General features: G+C 43.1%; 1 protein-coding gene across 3 annotated transcripts in view; it reads left to right on the top strand.

The window, feature by feature from the left end:
- Positions 1-22,463, top strand: part of SFSWAP (splicing factor SWAP) — a gene marked incomplete at its 5' end in the record, with an annotated part of 97,500 nt that extends 75,037 nt beyond the window's left edge. For all 3 annotated transcript variants that reach the window (XM_083476422.1, XM_083476421.1, XM_083476423.1), the window contains 4 exons: positions 5,922-6,047; positions 17,904-18,071; positions 19,464-19,536; positions 22,095-22,463. In XM_083476422.1, the coding sequence (XP_083332548.1) occupies positions 5,922-6,047; positions 17,904-18,071; positions 19,464-19,536; positions 22,095-22,160 (433 nt within the window). In that variant the 3' untranslated portion in view covers positions 22,161-22,463. The remainder of the gene's footprint in view (positions 1-5,921; positions 6,048-17,903; positions 18,072-19,463; positions 19,537-22,094) is intronic.
- Positions 22,464-22,933: the final 470 nt, after the last annotated feature.

The following is a 22,933-nucleotide window of genomic DNA, read 5'->3' as shown; positions in this document are numbered from 1 at the left end:
TTTTGGAACAAATGGCACTGTGCACAATTCATACCTTGCACAAAGTGATATTCAGAGCCCTTCTAGGGGCATCCTGCTGCTCCTTTTCTTCTTCTTCGCTGAGTTACCAGGCCAGTTTTGAAAGCAGGCATGGTCTTGTTCTAAAAAAACCCAACAACATTGTGTGGGAATGTGGTGCTATTCGGAACAAGGGGCATTCCTTGCATAAGAGAGCCCTAGCAAAGCTTTGTGTGTTCTCAGCATATATTTACCACTCTGTGGTCCCTGAAATAGATGTGTTTCATGTTTTTGGACTAAAGCTCCCATCAGTCATGGCCAGCATGGCCCTTGATCGGGGATGATGGGAGTTGTAGTTCAAAACATCTAGAGGGCATCAAATTGGGAAAGACTAGTGTAATGGTTCTAGGGGTTGCTCGTGCGTAAGCCGGTGCAAACACCCGGCTGGGTTGCCTGAATGAACCTTTCCTGTCTCAATCACTGGCAGAATCCGTCAGTGGGCGTTTCTTAAACTTCTTCCAGCAAAGAAGCTCTTTGACGCCTAGTCTCCTCCTACACTCTCTGCACGAAAGCCTTCTGCGCAAGGAGTGCGTAGGCAGCGGAGGACCTCTACTCTCCCCGCTGGTCCCCGGCAAGGAGTCGTGGGACCGCCTCGCCGCTTCCCCCATCTGCCCCCCTTCTCCACTGGTGCTACGCTGATTCTCTTCCCCAGTAGATGGGCTGCCTCTCCCACTCCCGGGACGCTCTCCGGAATCCCTCTGGATTTTGCTCTCTCCCTCCGGCACTGATGGCAGTTCCCTGACAACTAGTGTACACAGCCCTGAGCTAGTCAGACAAATAATCCAACCTAATAAAAGGCAGCGTCCTGTGTTCCAGCACTAGCATATATGGGGCTAGAGGGCCTCTGGCAGCAAATGGTTCCTCAAACCTCATGCAGCTTCAGATACATCTTGGAAACCTGATAGCTCTTAGCTTAGAACCACAGTTACAACTTTTAAAGGACCACACCATTGTAGATAGAAGTGTGAAAATATGCCTAAAAGGGCCAGACACAAAGAGAGCTTGACTAGGGAATGGCTGTACAAGTGCTGAGTCACTTGTTCCCATTTGGACCTGTTGCCAGCGGGAAGATATCGGGGGGGGGGGGGAGCAAGAATATTGAGGGGTTATGGGTTCCTATCTTATATTAACCAGATTTCTCAAAGACCAGGTGCTGGTCTGCAAATCAGGCCATATGTGCAGCATATACGTACGCCCTTTTTAATCAACTTTTCCCTGTAGAGATTTTTGCTGCATAGCAAAGCCATTCATGGATAGCAAATATGAATTCATTTCGGTAGAAATTTTTGTCCTGCCTTTATAGTACTGAAGCACCACTCAGGGCAGCTTACAACTATTTGAAATCAAAATGTCATAACAAAACAATAAAAGACATTTTAATACACATTAAGTATGCTAGCAAGGCAGCATTAAAAATGCAGCCAGACCACAGATGAAAGCATAACCTTTATATAAAACAGAATATACTTAGCAGGCAAAAAGCCTGCAAGAATAAAAATGTCTCTTATCTTTCATCAGCTGGTAAAGTGAACCTTCTGCATTTCAGCATGGCAAGATACTCCACAGTATCAGTATGTCCTGTTGTTGGGTGGCCATATTAATATGTTTCAAATACATTACTGTGAGGAAAACCTCAAGTTTTCTTTCCTTGTCAGCTTTCTAGACTCATTCCAGCTTTTCCCTATTGGCTCATGCCCCAGTGGAGGATCTGTTTCCCTAACACATAGGAAAAATGATCACTTTGGGGCCCCTTTTGTTGAGCTGAATCCAGCACCTGATCCTTGTGTTTGCTCGGTTAGCCTCACACATAAGCATAAAATGGATCTCAACATTACAGTGGTTTAGTAGCTGTGAACCGTCAGTCTTGGAATACATAATGCATGGTATCCTGGTTGAGAAAACTCACAGTTAATACAAATAAGGAACATATTAATTATGAATATGTAAATGTTCTTTATTTTTGCTTACAAAGTTTGTTGAATGAGGTTGGCATTGTATGTCGAAGGGTGGAGGCAGAGATAAGATCATAAAAATAAGTGGTTACACAGTGAGTGATTTAATTTTGCAGTTAGATTTTACACCTGAAAATCCTCAGGCCACTTGTTCACAAAGTCCCACCTACAGAAGGATACGACACTTGTTCTGGGGGCCTATCTATCTCAGGCTGCTCCTGATAAATGGGTGTGGAGGATTGTCAGACTCCCAAGTTTGCATTTCAGTTCAGCCAAGAATTTCATTTCACATTAATTTTCTTTATGTATTTCACTAATAGATTACTTTGCTAAGCCACCTACTCTGTTTACCCAGCTAACAAACCCTGTATAGTAATTAGCCGAGAAAGGCATGATTAAAGGATTACTTTTAAGATTAGCTGATTGGCAGAGGTAAAGTTAACATGCTTATTGTCTCAGTTTCAAAGAATCAACTAGGCTAGGGCGCAAAATGGTTTCCCTTTGTTAAAATGGTGCAAATTTGTGTGCTGTGTTGCTTCAAAATCCATTCATTTCCCTTGGAGGCAACATCTTTTCGCACCAGTGCTGCTCCTTAAGATGTAGGATTATATGCCAAATCTTTCCAACATAATAGAACTTTAAACAGACCTTGTTTAGCAACACAATTGAAAGGGAAGGCCTTATTAATATTTCACACCTTATCAAATAATATCCTTACGATTTATCATGTTAAAATAAGGCTTTTATTCAAGCTAGTAAAAGCAGCTCTTCTCTATTTAATACTGTGGGGCAGGGCGGGAAAGTACCATAGTCAACGCTGTGTTTGTTTATAGATAGATAGATAGATAGATAGATAGATAGATAGATAGATAGATAGATAGATAAATAGATAGAGGGTTTTTTCTATAAAAATGTTTAGGGGTACAGTACTCTCACTTTGACTCAAGAAAATCACCATTTTATAGTTCAAATCGGGGAAAATAAATACAGTAAATGGACAAAAGTACAAAGATTCACAAAATGTTTAGGGGTATGTGTACCCCTGCGTACCCCCAGAAGAAAGCAGAACCACTTGAAATTAAAGAGCATGACACGGCTACTTACAAAGTAGTTTAAGCAAATAGCTTCCCTATTTGTCTGAGCCCTTGTAGGCTGAAACAGTTGTAATCATGCTTCCCTTAAAAATTCAGCTGCAGTTGAGGGATCTGAGCCCTTTTAGTGACCCTTCTTAACTTCCCATACCAGCCTATTTATTACTATTATTATGAAGGTGAAGTGTGTGCATCCATATCTAATCCCAGAATCCGCAGGGATGTAGAGCATGGAGCCATGGCTGAGCAGCCCATCAGTGGGAGCAGCATCTGAGTGCAAGAGCTCTCAGGCAGCTTCATTAGTGCAAAGAGATGACTGCTGAGCCTTTAGAGGAAAATCCTGCTAAAGCATCAAGGTTCTGACTGATCTCTAGCGTCTTCAGTCTTGGTTTTTATCCCTCTTTACTATTACCGCTATCACTGTCCTTCTGTGAAAGATCGGGGATAAGATCAGATTTTCAAGGGAAACTGCAGTCACTCTGCAGTGCAGTACATAGCAGCTCTCCCCCCCCCCCCCAATTCTTAGCACCTCTAGGTTAGGACTGCAAAAGAACCGTGTCTGAAATTCTGGGGTGCTGCTGCCAGTCTGGGCAGGCAGTCTTGAGCTAGATAGACCAGTGGTCTGATTCAGTATAAGGCAGCTTCGTTTGCTCACCTACTTAACATATCAAATCACTGCTTATAAATCTTAAAATGCATATGGCTTTGGAATCAAATAATTGAGAACTCAAAACGTGTGTGGGTGTGTGGAAGAAGGACCCTCAGGAAGCTGACAGTATCTCCAGTGAACAATACGTTGTCATAGAATTATAGAGTTGTAAGAGACCCAGAGGATCATCAGCTGGCCCATACGGGTTATCGGAACCCATGATGACCTTGGCATTATCAGCACCACGCTCTAACCAACTGAGCCACCTATCTGCTGGTTCTTTAAATATATGTATATGTGTGTGTGTGTGTGTGTATATATATATATATATATATATATATATATATATATATATATATGCTTTCGTAGATTTTCACGGGTACAGGAATGCAGGTTTTGGTGTCCTCGGGTGTCTTCCCGTGTAAAAGTTGGGGTGTCTAGGCGACGTTTCGACGAGGTCTCACTCGTCATCTTCAGGCTGGTGCTTTCGGCTTCTTGTTACTGGAATAGAGCAGGATCTCAGTGTTTGAGTTCCTATAAATACTGTTGAGGGGGTGTGGTGTATAGCCTCCAATGTTCTGGGCAGAGAGGAAGTTCCCAGGCTAGTGTGCCTTTTCTTCTTTTGTTCCTTAATTACTTGAGGGATATCTTGAGTGATTTCTTGGGTGATATTCTGAGTACCACTTAGGTGGGTCATTAGGTGTGGATTAGTTGCTAAAGCCTTCGTGTCTTGACATCTTGAGCTTTGTGAAGAGTTTTTCTGAGAAGATGGCTGTACTGCACTTAGTTGTGCTCTGGCTTGGCTTCGTGTATAGGGGCGAGCTGTGGTTTTGTGTCCTGTGCCAGCCAGATCTGTGTAGGGATTGCAGGGGGGTGCAGCATCCGGAGGTGCCACCATGGTTTGGCTACTGGATGGTGTCAGTAATTTATCTGTGGAGAGGGTCTGGGTTTGGGTCTGGTGTGGTTGATTGGTGATGGCGTTCTGTGTGCCTCTGGATCTGGTGTCGGTTTTTGTGGGGAGGGCTAATTTCCAGATGTCTGGCAGGCGGGATGTGTCGTCACGCTTGTTCATGTTGTGAGGGTGTTTCTCTATCTCGATGGCTTCCATGATTATTCTCTTGTGGTGATGTTCCATGTTAAAGAGCAATTTTGCAGATTCCAAAGGGTGTTTCTCTATCTCGATGGCTTCCATGATTAAATCTTCCTCTCTTTTCCAACACATGAAAGAAACAGGACACGAAATTAATTTTGCAGATTCCAAATTGCTCTTCAACATGGAACATCACCACAAGAGAATAATCATGGAAGCCATCGAGATAGAGAAACACCCTCACAACATGAACAAGCGTGACGACACGTCCCGCCTGCCAGACATCTGGAAATTAGCCCTCCCCACAAAAACCGACACCAGATCCAGAGGCACACAGAACGCCACCACCAATCAACCACACCAGACCCAAACCCAGACCCTCTCCACAGATAAATTACAGACACCATCCAGTAACCAAACCATAGTGGCACCTCCGGATGCTGCACCCCCCTGCAATCCCTACACAGATCTGGCTGGCACAGGGCACAAAACCACAGCTCGCCCCTATACACGAAGCCAAGCCAAAGCACAACTAAGTGCAGTACAGCCATCTTCCCAGAAAAACTCTTCACAAATTCAAGAGGTCAAGACACGAAGGCTTTAGCAACTAATCCACACCTAATGACCCACCTAAGTGGTACTCAGAATATCACTCAAGAAATCACTCAAGATATCCCTCAAGTAATTAAGGAACAAAAGAAGAAAAGAACACTAGCCTGGGAACTTCCCCTCTGCCCAGAACTTTTGAGGCAATACACCACACCCCTCTACAGTATTTATAGGAACTCAAACACTGAGATCCCGCTCTGTTCCAGTAACAAGAAGCCGAAAGCACCAGCCTGAAGATGACGAGTGAGACCTCGTCGAAACGTCGCCTAGACACCCCAACTTTTACACGGGAAGACACCCGAGGACACCAAAACCTGCATATATATATATATATATATTTGTGGTGTAACAGGATGTACATCTTGTAATGAGGTTTGAAGATAATGCACGCCTACTGAAATCAGGTAATGAAATTAAGGCCCATCCCTTCCCACTCAGATTTTGAACATTTCCCTCTTCTGCCTCCTGTTCAGGTCTCGCTCAAGATCACCCAGGAGAAGAGCTCACACACCTGAAAGGCGCAGGGAGGAGAGGAGCGTCCCAACTGCATATCGTGTCAGCAACAGTCCAGGAATGAGTAGGCGGCGCACACGTTCCAGGTATGAGGCTGTGTTTCAATTAAAGGTTTCCCTGGCTTTTTTTGGCTTTTTACTTCTTTAAAATATTCCTATTTGCAAAGTGGCCTACAGCATTGCTTGCTTGTTTGATATGCCGTCCTCCAACCAGGTATCACTGGGAGGTTTACAATATAAAAACACAAGGTTCCATAACATAATGACAAACAAAACAACACCACACCACACCACACAGAGCGCTTAAAAGGCCATGGGTAGGTTAATTAGTCAAAAGGTCCAGGAGAAGAGGAATGTTTTTTCTTGGTTCCTAAAGGTACATAATGAAGGCACCAGCTGAACCTTCCTGGGGGCAGGGTGTTGCCATCCTCCAGACCTGTCATATAGGGGGCACAAGAAGATACAAGGGGGCCTTGTATGATGATTGCAATCACTTAAAATAACATGCAACTTTAAAAAAAACGAATTAATGCAGCAGCAGCCCCATTACAGAAATTTAGCTGTAACATTCTAAAACAAGTTTGTCTTTTGGAATGTTAGAGGTTTTCTTCGTTAATTTCCAGCTTGCATGCTGGCTGGAAATGTTGGAAGTTAGGAGTCCAGAGTATCGGGGGGGGGCATCACCTTAAATACAAAATACAGTGTTTTCTTCTTTTCAAATGCACCTTCCTAATTTCAGAGTGGTTCCTTGTAACAAGGAACATCACAGCCTTCATAGTCTTTTCTGTGCAACAAAAGCAAAAAGTACTATCAAACTGGATGTACAGTTGCTTGGCAGAGTTGAACAGAAGAAAGGGTCTTATGTTTTTATATTCATCTTGGGCTTATCAACTTCCTGGTTACACAACTTGTGCACTGGATCTATTGTAAAAGTAGTGTGTTGTTGAGAGTCCAGCACTATGTATGTGGTGGAGTTGTGAGTAATTGGTGGGGGGGTTTCCCCCTGAAGTTGCAGACTGCCACTTTCCAAGCTGTTAATTTTTATATCTGTTGGGGACATCTGCCACTGACAGCTTAAAAGTCCTTTCCCTTTTATAGTTTTGCTAACTGCTGTATTGTGACTGCATGATTTGCTCTGTGATCTCAGAAAGTAAATAAAAATTCTTTTACCTTTTTCATCTTTCTCATTGTACATACAAGACCAATATGGAGGCAAGCAAAATACATGCCACAAAGCTGATGGCTGAGGAGATAATGGGGATAATTAATAATGGCCAAACAATAAATCCTGCAGTGGTAATACCATGGTCATAGGAACACATAGCTATGGTTCCTTAATAACGCAGGAGCCTACCCATCCCAGTACTCTGTGTGCATTGCATTATCAGCTTTCTGGACAATGTCTGGGTATTTGTAGGTTGCCAGCAGTCTCTTTTTTTCTGGAAAGCTTTCAGTTACAGAAATCACTTGCCAGTTAACTGGCAGCAAGCTGGAACAGACGGGATAAATATGTGTCTTATCTAAGACATAAATGTGTCATTCACAGAATATCCACATTTTGAGCATAATGCCAGTAAATTGTCTTAGACATTAAAAACAAATAGAAGTTAGACTTGAATGCATTCTCTTCATGCTAGGTTGTCAACATACCCCAACATGAACCATTTTGTACTCTGAGAGAGGGTAAGCCTTTGGATAATATGTGAACTGGCACAATTGTTGTTGATTAGTTGTTTAGTCATGTCCGACTCTTCGTGACCCCATGGACCAGAGCACGCCAGGCACTCCTGTCTTCCACTGCCTCCCGCAGTTTGGTCAAACTCATGTTCGTAGCTTCAAGAACACTATCCAACCATCTCGTCCTCTTGTCGTCCCCTTCTCCTTGTGCCCTCAATCTTTCCCAACATCAGGGTCTTTTCCAGGGAGTCTTCTCTTCTCATGAGGTGGCCAAAGTATTGGAGCCTCAGCTTCAGGATCTGTCCTTCCAGTGAGCACTCAGGGCTGATTTCCTTCAGAATGGATCGGTGTGATCTTCTTGCAGTCCATGGGACTCTCAAGAGTCTCCTCCAGCACCATAATTCAAAAGCATCAATTCTTCGGCGATCAGCCTTCTTTATGGTCCAGCTCTCACTTCCATACATCACTACTGGGAAAACCATAGCTTAAACTATACGGACCTTTGTCAGCAAGGTGATGTCTCTGCTTTTTAAGATGCTGTCTAGGTTTGTCATTGCTTTTCTCCCAAGAAGCAGGCGTCTTTTAATTTCGTGGCTGCTGTCACCATCTGCAGTGATCATGGAGCCCAAAAAAGTAAAACCTCTCACTGCCTCCATTTATTCCCCTTCTATTTGCCAGGAGGTGATGGACCAGTGGCCATGATCTTAGTTTTTTTTAATATTGAGCTTCATCTCCCAGAACCCTCCATTTTTAATAGTCTCTTTCTTCAATAGAGATTGGATATCCTGTTAGAGATTCAACGTGGTAGTGTATTGCATTATATTTGGCTTTCTATCCAGACGGAGGAGGAGGAGAAGGCACACATAGGCCCTAGATTGGCTTCCCTATCATAAGAGTGCTAAATTTTTCATGCAAGAAAATGAACCCCCCCCCCCAAAATGGCTTCCCCCCTGTAATCTCTGAGAAATGCCATGGGTTTTTACAAGCAGGCATCCATGGTAAGCATATACTGCTGAAATCACATTCACCATAGAAACAGAATTAATATTTCCTTCCCTCAACCTTTTCTGTATATTATGGACTAATTATCTGCATATTTCTTGTCTGTACTGCTAGTGCTTGGTTTGCTTTTCTCTGTTCATATGACATTGCGTCTCAGCATGTGGTATATCATTCTTGAAAGTTGCTTCTGACACACTTGAGCAAAGAAATCAACTTATTTTAAGTAGGCCTGTTTGGGTTCTGTGCTTGTTGCCTTTTTCCCCTCCTTTGCCCCTGCCCAAATCACACGCAAAGGGTATAGAAAGCCTAGCTTTAAAAAGGTGATGATCTTACGTTAATATATTTTGAAGTTACTTTTTTATTGGAGCAAATGGTGGCTAAAAAATAAACTATATTGAGGCTTGGGGGGGGATCTTTGTCTCATCTGGATTGAGCTTCAGTTTCTTGGCTCTCATCCAGTCCATTACTGAGGTAAGACGAAGAGCATACTCCAAAACTCCAGATAACCCTACTCAGTGTTTTCATGTAGATGTTTAAAAGCAATAGAGGGTAAAATTGAACCCCAAGAAACCCCACATTGACAGCTTCACGACGCTGGAGAACACTCCCAAAGCAATCCCGTCTGGAAACATCCATCCAAGTAGGACCAGAACTACCGCAAAGTGGTTCTACCAACCCCTAACTGACTGCTGCTTCAGAAGGGTACCATAGTTGATGATATCAGAAGCCGCTGAGAGGTTGAGGGGAATGCCATGTTCTTTCCTGTGGCTTATATATACTTTTTCCTGTTGCTTTCCCAATGAAATGTGAGCTGGGTAGTGAAGCATTATTATTAATTAGCCACTTGGCCTCCCAATGTACTTGCTTCTGTGTACATCTTGGTTAGTGAACTTTGACAAATTCATGGAGGATAAGGCTTTAACAGTGGCTACCCGTCATAATGGTGTTTTCTCTAGCTCCAGTATCAGAGGCAGTATTATTTATTTAAAGGCATTTACAAGCCTCTTAATATTTAATATCTCTTTAAGTGGTATACAAAAATACAAGCATTTGAACAGAAAAAGATTAGAAAACAGAAATCAAGTTATAAAATAGTCTAGTCTTACGAGTCAGCAAAAGACTAGGCAAAATAACCTACCAATCAAGTGAGGCAACTGCTGGATGATGTTTCATTTATGGTAGAGGGAAGATCGTTACAGTGCAGGGCAATGGCCCAAAATCCTTGTTTTTGTGTTACCGCCCTATGATGTTCCGTGGTGCCACAAGTAAAATTTCTTCATAAAATCTCTCTTTCCAGGAGTAGGTGGGCCTTCAGGCGACCTATTTCTGAGTTTATGGTTTTAAATGATAGCAACGCGACCTTGAACACAGCCCAGTAGCTCATCCATAGCAAGTGCACTTGCTTCACCATAAGTGCAACTTGTTCATCTCCAGATTCTACGCTTAGTATGGCGCAGCATTCTGCACCAGCTGCAAGTGTCCAAACAAGTCCTAAACAAAGCCCCACATAGAGTGCCTTATAGAAGTCCAGTTGTGATGTTCTGAAAGCTTGAATCATATCTACACCTTATATTTAAAGCACTATACTATGTGAACAGTCATGGTTTCCCCCAAAGAATCCTGGTAAATGTAGTATGTAAGGAGAGTTGTTAGGAGACTCCTGCTCCCCTCGTGGAGCTACAGCAGGCATGGCCAAACTTGGCCGTCCAGCTGTTTTGAGGCTACAACTCCCATCAACCCTAGCTAACAGGACCAGTGGTCAGGGATGATGGGAATTGTAGTCCCAAAACAGCTGGAGGGCCAAATTTGGCCATGCTTCAGCTACAGTATCCAGAGTTCCCTGGGAAGAAGCATTGATTTTTAAACCACTCTGGGAATTGCAGCTCTGTGGTGGGATTCGGGGCCTCCTCACTGTCAGCACCTTTGAAAATGACAGTTCCCTGGAAGCCATTACTGTTAAAGTGGCTTATTAGTGCTCTAATGGTAAGATGTGGGTGTGACTTTCAGAAAAACCGGGGGCTTATGCAAACTTGCTTATCTAGCTTGTTGCTTAAACTATTCTGTTCTCCAGTAGCAACTACTGGGGTGGCTCAGAAAGAAATGTGCAGGAGGTGGTATGCTCACTCCATGGATAGCTCTGACTTTTCAGACTGAAGGTGATCCTTTGGTTAGCAAGTGCCTTTTAAAACAGTTCATTAGTTGGGATTTTAATAGGAGGGACAATTCCATGGAGACGGTTCCTTTCATCTGCCGCAAATACATTTAGAAAATGACACTTCGCAGTTTTTTGCGGGCACCGTTAAAGCAATCAACCTCATACAGTTGTCTCAAGTGTATAGCTTGTAAAAGGTTAGAGCCAAGGCACCTTGGCTGCCACAGCTAAGGTTAATACTTGGGGTTGTTCATCATACTTGTAAAAAGGGGGGGGGGAGCACAACACAGCAGGCAAGAGAAATGTAAATGTGTCGAGTTACAGCTTAGAAGGTTGAACTGGTAATCTTAATTAAAAGTAATTTGATGCTGGCAAGTTGTTGGGTAGCTCAGGGTGGCCTGTAAAAAGTCTATGCAGCTGGTATGTGTTGGGCACCTGGGCAAGTGTTGGAAAACCAACAGAAGAAACTGCAGCTGCCAACCATGTGCAAGATTCAGGCTTTTCTCCCCCTTATCGGTACAAATGCCATTTTTCAGACAGCCTGCTTATAATCTTGCGTGTGGTGGCAGCTGTACACAATCAGCCGGCTGTGTAAGAAGCTGTCACAGCAGGATTGCTAAAGCAGCTCTAATACGGTTGTGTTGCGTGCTGTCAGCCTGCAGAGTTTCTGGTGTAGGAGCTACTGTTTAGTTTTATTTAGAGCATCATTATGCATGTTCCACTTCTCCAGAAGGAGTGTTGACACTCTTGGCTCCCAGGACAGGTTCTTCAGCTTCTCTTTAAGAGAGCACGAGTGAATGATGCTCTTCCCCTTCAGGTCTAGGTTCACATTGTGAACTCCTATATTAGGGCATGTAGCCCAGTATTGCGTGCTTTGACTGGCAGCAGCTCCCCGGAATCTCAGATAGAGACTTCTCATGACTACACTCCCTGCTGAAATACAAGGGGCATCAGCAGGTCCGTTGTTCTGATCCAACAAGCTATTCTTATGCTCTTATCTTTGTTGGCATTCCACCAGCTTTTGAAGATGTGCCTGTTTACACAGTCATCTCTTGCATCTCTAATAATAATAATAATTTTTATTTATACCCTGCCCTTCCTGGCCAAGGCTGGACTCAGGGCGGTTAACACCAAATATATAATACATTAAAAACACAAAATCAAACAATTGATTAAAACACAGCTCAAAATCAGAATAAAATTAAGTGGCCAACCCACGAATCACAGCCATGAAGGTAGGAATATTAAATATTCGCCAGGCCCGGTCACCCGTGCTGGTCCCATATGGCCAATGGAAAGGGCCAAGGGGGGCACTTACATACAGGGTTTCATGGAATGAAGGGGGTCGGACTGGGCCTGGACCAAAAGCCTAGCGGAACAGTTCTGTCTTGCAGGCCCTGCGGAAAGATGTCAAATCCCGCAGTATCCTATTGACCTGAGTGTCCTATTTTCATTTCTGTACTATTTTTTAATAGGATTGAGTTTTTTAAAAAGTATTTAAATATGGCTGTTAATTTTAATCTTTTGAGTGGAATTCGAACAATAGAATCATAGAATTGTAGAGTTGGAAGGGACTCCGGGGGTCATCTAGTCCAACCCTCTGCAGTGCTGGAATCTCAGCTAAAGCATCCATGACAGATGTGACTTCCCAATCTCTGCTTTAAAAATCTCCAATGAAGGAGAGTTCACAGCCTCCCAAGGGAGTCCATTCCACTGTTGAACAGCTCTTACTGTCAGAAAGTTCTTGCTGATTTTTTTATATTTAAATTATGGGTGGTTATATTTAAACACAACTGGCTTTTATGCTGTGGAAGTGATGTAAGTCAGTAGTAGATCATCTCGTTTGCATGCAGACAGTTCCAGGTTCTATCCCCAACATCTGCATGTAGGGCTGGGAGAGTACTGCTGTCTGAAACCCTGAAGAGCCACTGCTGGTCAGTGTAGACAATACCAGTTCCTCTAATGGTATGACTCAGTTATAAGGAAGCTTTCTATGTTCCTGCTTTTTAAACCTCTCAGAAGCCTATTTTGGCATTTAAGTGCATATTAATTGAGGTGGTGGTGCTGGTGATGCCAAGGAGATTGACCTTCAGGCCCACTGCAGCCATGGTCCCGCCTGTAATGCTTGAGCCTTTAGCTGTGCTACTATTTGTTGTAGCATGGCATTCAAAGGGTACTTGAATTTCAGGTGCAATATCTGGAACAGAGGTCCCCAAACTTATAGGGCCTACCGCCCCCCTTTTAGGGGAAAAAATACTCTGCGCCCCCCTGCAAATTTACCTTCTTTAAGCGAACAAACAGAAAAATGCAGTGACAAAGTTGCGTTCTTTTATGGATCTGTATTTCTACCTGTGTACGCATGGTTTTTCAAAGCTGGATGAGGATGGGGACTAGGCCCCATGGGGTGGACCCAAGTGAAGCTTTCTGGCTCAGTCTGATCCACCCCAGGCACAGGGCCAGCACCGCAGCCTGCAGTGAGGGGGGAAAGTATTTGATCCCCTGCTAAATTTGCCCCCGACGAAGAAATGACCAGTTCATAATTTTAACGGTAGGTTTATTTCTGGGGGTTTTCCTGTTGTTATTCTGTCTCTCACAGCTACAATAAACCTACCATTAAAATTATGGACTGGTCATTTCTTCGTCAGAGGGCAAACGGGCAAATTTAGCAGGGGATCAAATACTTTCTCCCTCACTATAACTGCCATTGGGCAAATAGTCAGGCAAGCTGTGGTCCAGTTCCTGGGCATGGGTGAAGACTAAAAGGGTTCACCCAAGCATGGGAAAACCCCTCACCTCCAGCATGACTGCTGTATCCAGGGGAGGTGTTGTTCAGTGTCCCCCTATTGCACCTAAGTCTACTACTGCCCCCCTTGAGTTTCAGCATGCCCAAGGAGCGGCATCGCCCATTTTGGGAAACATGGATCTAGAGGTTCTCGCTACTTCATTGCCCACCAGTAGTGCAGAATACTGGGTTGTCTTCTCTCTGTCCAGTAGGTGGCAGGACCTAGAAGAAATTGCACTTCCTGGCCAGAGCTAGCCTTTCCCTTGCCTTATCAGGAAATGCATGCTGGTCTGCCCCTGAGTCGAATGTCCTGATGAAGCAATTGGGACAACTTCACCAAGAGTATGTGGCACGAGTCATCCCTTGGAGACAGACGCTATCATGGAAGCTGTATGCTACAGGGCTGGTAGCTGTCTCAGCCCTGTGATAGATTGCCGAGTACTTTGTTTTGTCCTTTTGTTAAATCTACAGTAAAAAGGGTTTTATGTGACCATAAAACTTCTGCCTCCTATGCTAGCAATTTTCACTTATGTCTGCCAGTTACATTACCAATTCAAAACAACCTCATGCTGACTGCTGCAGCGAGATGGTTTGAATTAGTGCTTTTATATTCCCATGCGAAATGCTGTTTTATTTGGAAGCTTTTTATAAGAAGAAGCCTGTGTTTCTTGGATTTAAGAGGCCATCTTATGTAAAAACACAGCGTGCACAACTGTGTAGCAAAGCTGCAAAGTCTGCATGTTGGCCATATTGTCTAGGTGTGGGGGTTCCCCAAAATGGGGCACAGATGGTGCCTTCATAGATTAGGTGTCTGACAACCAAAGAAAAGACTTGCCCTTGTAAAGATGCCACCCAGTTCCAGGTACATATATTTTAATCTGCCTGAGTCTTTTCATTACATTATTGGATTAGAACTTCGATTAAGAACTTGCTTTCTTATTTGACAGCATTTATATACGGCTCAATAACAGTGTTCTCTGGGTGGCAACTGTGCACTGGTTAATTTTATTATTTTAAATTCATTGTTTTTATTATTTTATATTCATTGTTCATAACTCACTGATCATAAGCCACCCTGGAAGCATGTCAAACTGAAAAGCCATGGTGTTTGCACTTACTAAATTTATTCTTAATTTCCATTGTGCCTTAAGTGTGCATAGCACTTTACAATATGCAGTGGGAAAGGTCTCTACCCCAAGGAGCTTACAATCTCAAATTTAGCCCAGAGGAGACCAGAGAAGGGGAGGCAAGGACTAAACAGGAAAGCAATTTGCAGTTGTTTTAGTTTTATGTACTTAAGCTCAGTTCACACTGGGTTACAGTAAGACATAGATCTTCAACCAGAGGGTTAGGATGTACAGGAATGTCAGGCAGACGAGAGCTGAGCCAGCAGAGTTAACAGGGGCTGGAGCAATTGAGAAATGCATTGGCTGGCTTCACAGTTTTCCCCATGTTTTGATTTTTGCATAGCATACATTGTCTCTCTCTCTCTCTCTCACACACACACACACACACACTGATTCGCAATATATTGCCAGGTCAAAAATTATGAAACCGCAATCACGATTTGGACTTCAAACCGGTTTTGGGCGGTATATCAATATTCTGCCCATCCCTAGCTTCTACAGCATGGGTAGGCAAACTAAGGCCCGGGGGCCAGATCCAGCCGAATTGCCTTCTAAATCCGGCCCATAGACGGTCCGGGAATCAGCAGGTTTTTACATGAGTAGAATGTGCCCTTTTATTTAAAATGCATCTCTGGATTATTTGTGGGGCATAGGAATTCATTCATTATTATTTTTTCAAAATATAGTTCAGCCCCCCACAAGGTCTGAGGGACAGTGGACAGTTTGCTGACCCCTGTTCTACAGCTTTGTAAACTTCTGGTAGGAATCTATGCTGGGACCAGAATGCGCAGGTATCAGCTGTGCCCACTTCAGACAGTCTCATATATTCTGGTGGGCTAGAAGGAAAGAGCACAGAGCTGTGAATGTATGTCAGAGGGATATTTTAGTGTGTTGAAGAGGATGGAAAGAGATTTGTAGCTGGCTCTGTTCTAATCACAGGAGTGGAACGGAATGGCTGTGAATACCTGTAGGAATCCAACGGCAGGTGAAAGAAAGTAGAAGAAGGTGAGAGAAGGAAATGATTGAAATGTGTGGGAAGGGAAAGTGGAATAAGATGTCAGCAGAGAGAGAAAGGCAACAGGCTGACAGCTGGAGCGTAGAGAATTGTGAAAGAAGGCAAGAATGGCAACAGAAGGGACTGGGAGAATGCAAGAAGGAGGCAAAGAGAAGGCAGAAGGTGTGAACAGGTGACAGAGGACAAAAAGTGCAAGGAGGTAGGGAGGGGCAAAGTGAGTGAGAGAAAGAAAGGCAGTGGCAAAAGAAATGGAAGGAAGGGGAGATGCAGGAAATGAGGGAGGGTTCATAGAATCGTAGAGTTAGAAGTGACCCCAAGTGTCATTTAGTCCAACCCCCTTCAATGCAGGAATCCTGCCCTGGATGCGCTTGAATCACCAACCTTCCGGTTAACAGCCAAATTCACTGGTTCCTCTGGATGTGAACGGGATCCATTCCGGAGCCCCGTTTGTATTCGGAGCAGAAGGCAACCCATGTGCATGGGTTGCGATTCACCACTTCTGCGCATGCACATGATGTCATTTTGAGCATCTGCGCATGCGCGAGCGGCGAAACCCAGAAGCAATGTGTTCCGTTACTTCCGGGTCGCCGCGGAGCGTAACCTGAAAACGCTCAACCTGAAGTGACTTTAACCCGGGGTATGACTGTACCACAGAATCCTGTTGGATGCCTCAAATTATTATTTTTATAATAAAATACAAACATAATAATTATGACTTGCCCTCTTGCTCTGTATCAGAGACAGGCATCACTGGAAGGGGAGCAGAGAGAGGGCATAACTATTAAAGGTGTGTGAAATGTGGCAAGATGCCAGCAGATGAAAGTGATCGAAGCTGTTGAGCCATTTAGAAACAAAGCGTGCCCGTTTTCCAAACAAGCCACTTGAGATATTTTTCCAACGAATTGACAACTAGTTTTTGAAGAGCAGGAAAACTTTGTTCCATCTATGACAGGAAGAGGAAGTGTTCTCATCCACTTTGCTCACAGATCTGTCCAAATCTAATTTTACAGTTTGGGCTATTTTTTTTTTAAGTCATTCAAAGAAAAATACTGAGACTTTGGCTGAGGTGCTATTTGGAAAATATCCTTGACATGTTTCTGACTGTTGCACTGTTGTTTCAAATGAAGATCAAACAGTAAATTTTGCTTCTATCAAAATAAATGTTATTTCTCTCAAAAAGATGTGTAAAGATTTATAGCGAATCTGATCATGATTCACTGTGGGTGCACGAGTCACTAGAATTAAGCTTTGAGTTGCAGAAATAATTCCTTGAACTGTCTTGTTACACAAGTGTAAAAGTGCAAGTTCAACAGCTAACATTACTGAAGTTCTGGATTTTGGTTAGTAAAGAATACCCAGGAAGCTGCCATTTATCTGCTGCCATTTGGTACTACCTCTCTTTGTGAACAAGACTTCTCAACAGTGGTGACCATAAAAACAAAACAAAAAAGCCCCAGAGTTTAGCTGTAGGAAATGGGGATAGGAGTTAGCCTTTCTAATACCACCCCTCTCCGGAATGAAATCTAGAGAACATAGACATCCCACTGAAATTGTGAGGAGGTCTATTTTTAAGTCACTGCTTCTTGATAAAGTATAAAAATCACTGGGTTTTTATTTAGAAGCAATGCTAAGGTAACACTATGTATATTGCTTTGTGAATTGCCATTTTAGGATCGATAAAGTGCGTTAACACCAGTAAGTGTAAACCGAAAGTGAAAGTTTGAAAGTGGGTCCATCTTGCAGGTTGTGAGTCAGAGGTGGGTCTTCGGTGTGGTCCAGTTGAAGACCACTGCAGTAGGGCATGGAAACCAGGGGGTTATGCCATATGGAGGCAGCAGGAGGGGATGGAGTTGCTTATTGATACAGCTACTTGCCACAGGCTTTGGTTTCTGTGCTACAGTTTCTTTCGCCATCTGCAAAACCAAATATTTGTAGATGATTAGGTATGATCATTGCAGTTTTCATTATATAAGTTAAAAGGGTAAATAATTATTCAAGGTCCAAACGAAAGTTATATTTTGTGGTCTCACTATATTTTAACGTTGGCATTAAAAAAAGAGTTGTATTTGATGCAGAGAATGGGTGTCTGTTTTGGTGGAGCTGAAAAGACCTGGAAAATTACATTCTTTCTATAGCTGATGGCGCAGCTTTATATTAATCAATATATTACTTTGTCTTTTTCCCCCAGAAGTCCTCATGAAAAGAAGAAAAGGAGATCTCACTCCCACACCAAGTCCAAAGCGAGGTCTCATTCGCCATCCATCTCTCCAGGCAAACAATCTGCACATAAGAACTCCACCCATTCAGCCAGTGTCTCTCCTGTGGAGAGTAGGGGATCCAGCCAAGAACGTTCTGGGTAATGAGCACTTTCTAAATTCTTTACACTGGCACTTCCCTGATGCAAAACACTGCAGCTAGACTGTTGATGGGAAATTTGAGGAACCAGGGCAGTGACTTGATCCTTTTTACTTCTTAGCAGGATAATACAGAAGGATTCATACACACAGCAAATGAGGCAGGATTGTATAATGTTGTGCAGCAGGCGAGGCGTCATAATTTTTGGAAGCTCTCCTGCATTTAAAGTTCCAACAGCAGACTACTTCTTGCAAGTGGAAAACCAGCACTTCTCCATGATGTGCCAGTTTTCTACTTGCAAGAATTTTTATTTTTTTGCATGATAGCATTTAATTAAGGATTTTCTTCAGTCAGAAGTCAAATACAGTCATACCTTGGTTCTTGAACAGAATGCGTTCCAGGAGTCGGTTCAACTTGCAGAACTGTTCGAAAACCAAGACGCGGCTTCCAGTTGGCTGCAGGAGTGTCCTGCAGCCAATCAATCAAAAGCTGCGCCAGACATTTGGCTTCTGAAAATCGTTCAAAAACTGGAACGCTCACTTCCAGTTTTCGATCATTCGGGAGCCAAAATGTACGAGTTCCAAGGTGTTCGGCAACCAAGGTATACCTGTAGTTCACTTTTCATGAGCATATCTATACCTACTGTTTTCAAGCAACTGCAGCTTCTCCTTGCATTAATTTTAGGAATGAAATGCTTAGCCTCTGTCCTGTGAATACAACCACCTCACTGGATTTATCACGGTTTAATCGTGGTTTCCCTAGGTTCTCCATTGTGATGGGTTTTGTTTTGTTTTGTTTTTCTATTCTCCTGCTTTGAATGAGAGAGCACTGGATGCTGGGCTAGGATGTTGCAAGTCACTCCAATGAGCTGCTGCTGCTGAGAGAATTTGACATATCTCTCAAGTGCATGGGGAAAATGGTAACTTAGCACCAACTGCAGTCATAAACCGCTTATGAGAATACACCAAGGATGAGAGAATTCACATAGCTCAGAATGGCTTCCATTTATCTAGATATGTTTTAAATCATGGCACCTCCATTTGATGATACCCAATTATGTTTAGCCTTACTTAAACCTTAACCTGACTACTCATAGGTACCCACATCAATTGTCTCATTAATCTTTACAAGAAGCCTAGAAGGCAGACCAGTATCATCAGTACGGGGACAGGGAGGCGGTGGGATGACAGGTTTTGAGGGGCTTGTTAAGACTTTCTGCTGAATTCATGGCAGAGTTGAGATTTGAACTTAAAGCTCATTCTCTTAGCCAATACATTTCATTCACTTGGGGATTTTTTCATGTTTGAAGTATTTGGATATATTATATCTGTACATTAATTGTCTATTACTTGATTGTCTTGACTGAATGTCCCCCTTTTAAAAATTCTTTTAGGGGCGTTTCTTTGGAAAAAGACGGCCAGATCTCTTCAGCGATTGTGTCGTCAGTGCAGAGTAAAATAACTCAGGTACCACTTGAAACGTTCCATTTAGTAATGATTACTAAATTGTCTCAATTTTGTAATGCTCACATTGCATTTTGTTTGAATTGCTGTTTTCAGTATTGAAAAGAGCACTGCAAATGGTATGTAATCAGCATATGCTTCCAGATTTTAAACCTGTTTTGTTACAAAGCTGTAGTCTCTGGTATTGCTCCCTTGAATGACTCTTCCCATTCTCCTTTTCTGCCTCTTACACCTGGAATTCTCTCCCGACTGTATAGTGTCCCCTTCCCTTCCCTTCCCCTCCCCACCCCCGCTTCAAACCCATCCACAGACCCTTGCTTTTCCACAAATACCCTCCAACACTCACATGCACACACAGAGAGAGAGAGAGCAAAGTCTTTGTAATGATCATCGGTTAAGGGTATCCAGCCCCACAGCCTCTTTCCCAAGGTTCTTGTGTCACTGTAGTTTTGACCCCAAAGCAAGGTAAGCTTGATCATCAATGGCTTGGATCACAGGGAGGGGAGGAAAACAGAGTGGGTGTAGCCCCCCAACCGTGTCCAGCACATGCACCCCTTCTTCCCATATATGCAAGTGGCTTCCAGTCTCCTGCTTGGGAGAAGCAGACCACTTGGACAAAATTCTCTTTCCCCAACCATGGCAAATCCAGCTCTACCTGGCACAGCTTGCTGCAACCCCTCCCTGTGAGTCCTTGCATCGCACACACATCACTTCACAGACCCCCCCCCCCCCCGTTCATCATGGTAATAAGCATTTTGCTGGTTGTAAACTTACAGAATATTTCTAATTAAAGCTGATGAGTACTTTGGAAATAATTATAATATGTTGTTAACTAGAACAGTGCAAGAACCACTGCACTGTCAAAAGATACAATGAGGTTTGTTTACTGATCTGGGTATAATAAGAGCACCCCCTACTTCGTTGTGGGTCACCGCTTTAGTGCAGTGCCTTGAATCATCACATCTAGCCTTCGGCACACTAAGCAAAGTGCATAGAATGTGTTCAATTTCCTTCACGCAATATAGTCAAGAAAACAATAATTCTGTGATCACACTGTTCAATTTCACTTGTCTTAAAAATGCATCTTTTTGTTTTGCTTATTGCAAATTTAATTTGACTCGGCAGGATAGCTCCTAAACGGATATTTGAATTTCTCTTAATATGTTAGTCTTGAGAAATTGTGTTTGGTGCTTTTAATAATTTGTGTCATTTTTCAAGAGTGCAATTATTGAACAAGCAGCGTTCTGCTTGCTGTTTTTGTTAGATGTGATCCTTTTATGCTTAAATGGATAGAACTTGGTGGAGTTGTGATTAAGAGAATTAACTCCTCTAAAGGAGATGCAGCCCAATCCTGGAGAACCTTGCATGGCTTTCAGAGTCTCCCCACACTCCCTCTTTAAACCTATGAGGTTTAAAGGGGAAACATGGGGAGACTTGCAGAGCCCTTAGCATGTGGGAGGCGGGGGGTGTTTTCAGTGTACAGCATATTTTTTCATCTTCCCCACCTGCCACCTGCTTGCTCATCTGTTCAGATATTTAAAGGGGCAGGTGGGAGAGAGCAGAAAGAGAAATTGGACCCACTGGCACGCCAATATTACCCATAGAGACAGGTTCCTCACCCCTGAAATAAACCATCATGCATACGTGTCCTGCAGCCTATTTCTCTGCCTTCAGTAAAAAGTGTGGCTCTTTCAAACCATAGTGAGTAATTTAGACCTTTCAGACCATAGCAAGTAATTTAAGACTGCCACAGTTCTCAGTTTACCTAAAAGATTACACTGTGCTCTGGGATATCTCCTGCATAAAGTGCAAACGGAGTTGCAATTCAGTGCCTTTGGCTTCTTTAGAAATTTGTTTGAAAATGCTTCTCGGCATCCTGGTATAGCTCACTTTACAGTGGACGTTTTAAGTCCTCCACATTTCACCTGTTTGCCTCAGGATTTAGAAACTGTGTCTTTGCCGATAAATTCTGTATGCAAGTTCAGGTGTTGGAAGGTTAGGGCCACGCATACAAGCCCTGCCATCAATTTACCCACACTTGTGGTCCCCATCTACTCAGGTTCCCAGCTTCCCTGTGTTGAGTGGGGAAGATCTGCAGGGGGCTGGGACTCATGTAGGATGCCTCGTGAATTGGGAGCCCTGATATATCAGGGTCTCCAGTCATGTGCAGTGTTCTGCTGGTGTTCAGGCAAACACAAGAACAAGCCACCAGCAGACCTTCCCGCTCAACAAAGGGAAGACCTGTTCACAAATTCAGGTTTGTATGTTCAGGAAAATGCCTGGAACACCCTTTGTATTATTTTTCTACATTTTGCCTTTTATCAATTGAGAAAATCTCCTTTTTTTGTATGGTACATGCAATTTCTGTCTCTATATCAGAGGTAGCCAACATATTACTCTCCAGATGTTCCTGGAGTCCAGCTCCCATCATCCCTGATGGCTGGTAGTGCTGGTTGGGGCTTATGGGAGCCACCACATTGACTTTTCTTGCTGTGTACAATGTAAACATCCTCAGCACGACTTTTCTGAAAAGCTCTCAATGTTTCCTGTATTTGTTGCAGGATCTTATGGCCAAGGTGAGGGCAATGCTCGCGGCTTCCAAAAACATCCCAACTAGTGCCTCCTGAGACCAGAAGGAGGGACTCTTCAGAATACCGTGTACAGAAGGAAACTTGGCTCCAGTGGTTCCCAACAACAGAGTTCAAGGAGCTGACATCCTTGTTGTGTACAGAAGATCTCATTGGAACTTCAATGATTTTTCCACGTCAAACTTCCTTTTGATAAAATAAGCCTTTCGGGGTTTTGTAAATTACGTTTTGACCAGTTCTTCAGTAAGAATCTTACCATGAGCAATGTCTGTATATTTGTAAATAAAATGTTCCTGCGGATGTTAACACAAATTAAAATGCAGATAAACCATTTTTATTAAATACTTTCTGGAAATTAGTTTTTTTTCTCTTACTTGATTACTTTGGATCCACTTTTCAATCCAGGTTCTCCAAAGCGGTGTGAACAAATGAAAAATTGCAGCATAAAGCCATAAAAAAACTAAAGGCAAAGGCGCATTGTTTATGAAGACCCTGCCCCAAAGGAAAACTCTTTAACTGTCGAGACAGGTGCCCATTTTATAGTATTGTATGGTACTCTAGTGAAGAGTCTGTTCCAGAGATTAAAGACTATATCTGGGGGAATCTTGTTCTTAAAAAGGCTGGGGGCCCTAAGACAATAGTTCCACTCTTGAACAAGAATTGAGTTTCCTCAAATATACCAGATTCTGATTAGAAAGGGCTTTAAAGGTAAGCATCAGCGCTTTGAATTTAGCCTGAAAACTAGTCAGCAGCCAATGGAGTTCATATAAAATAGGCATGTTAATTCCCCTTCCGATATCAAAGGTGTACAG

This window comes from Podarcis liolepis, assembly GCF_965112155.1.
Source record: "Podarcis liolepis genome assembly, chromosome: 15".
Lineage (NCBI taxonomy): Eukaryota > Metazoa > Chordata > Lepidosauria > Squamata > Lacertidae > Podarcis > Podarcis liolepis.
This window is presented reverse-complemented; position numbering and strand designations above follow the sequence as displayed.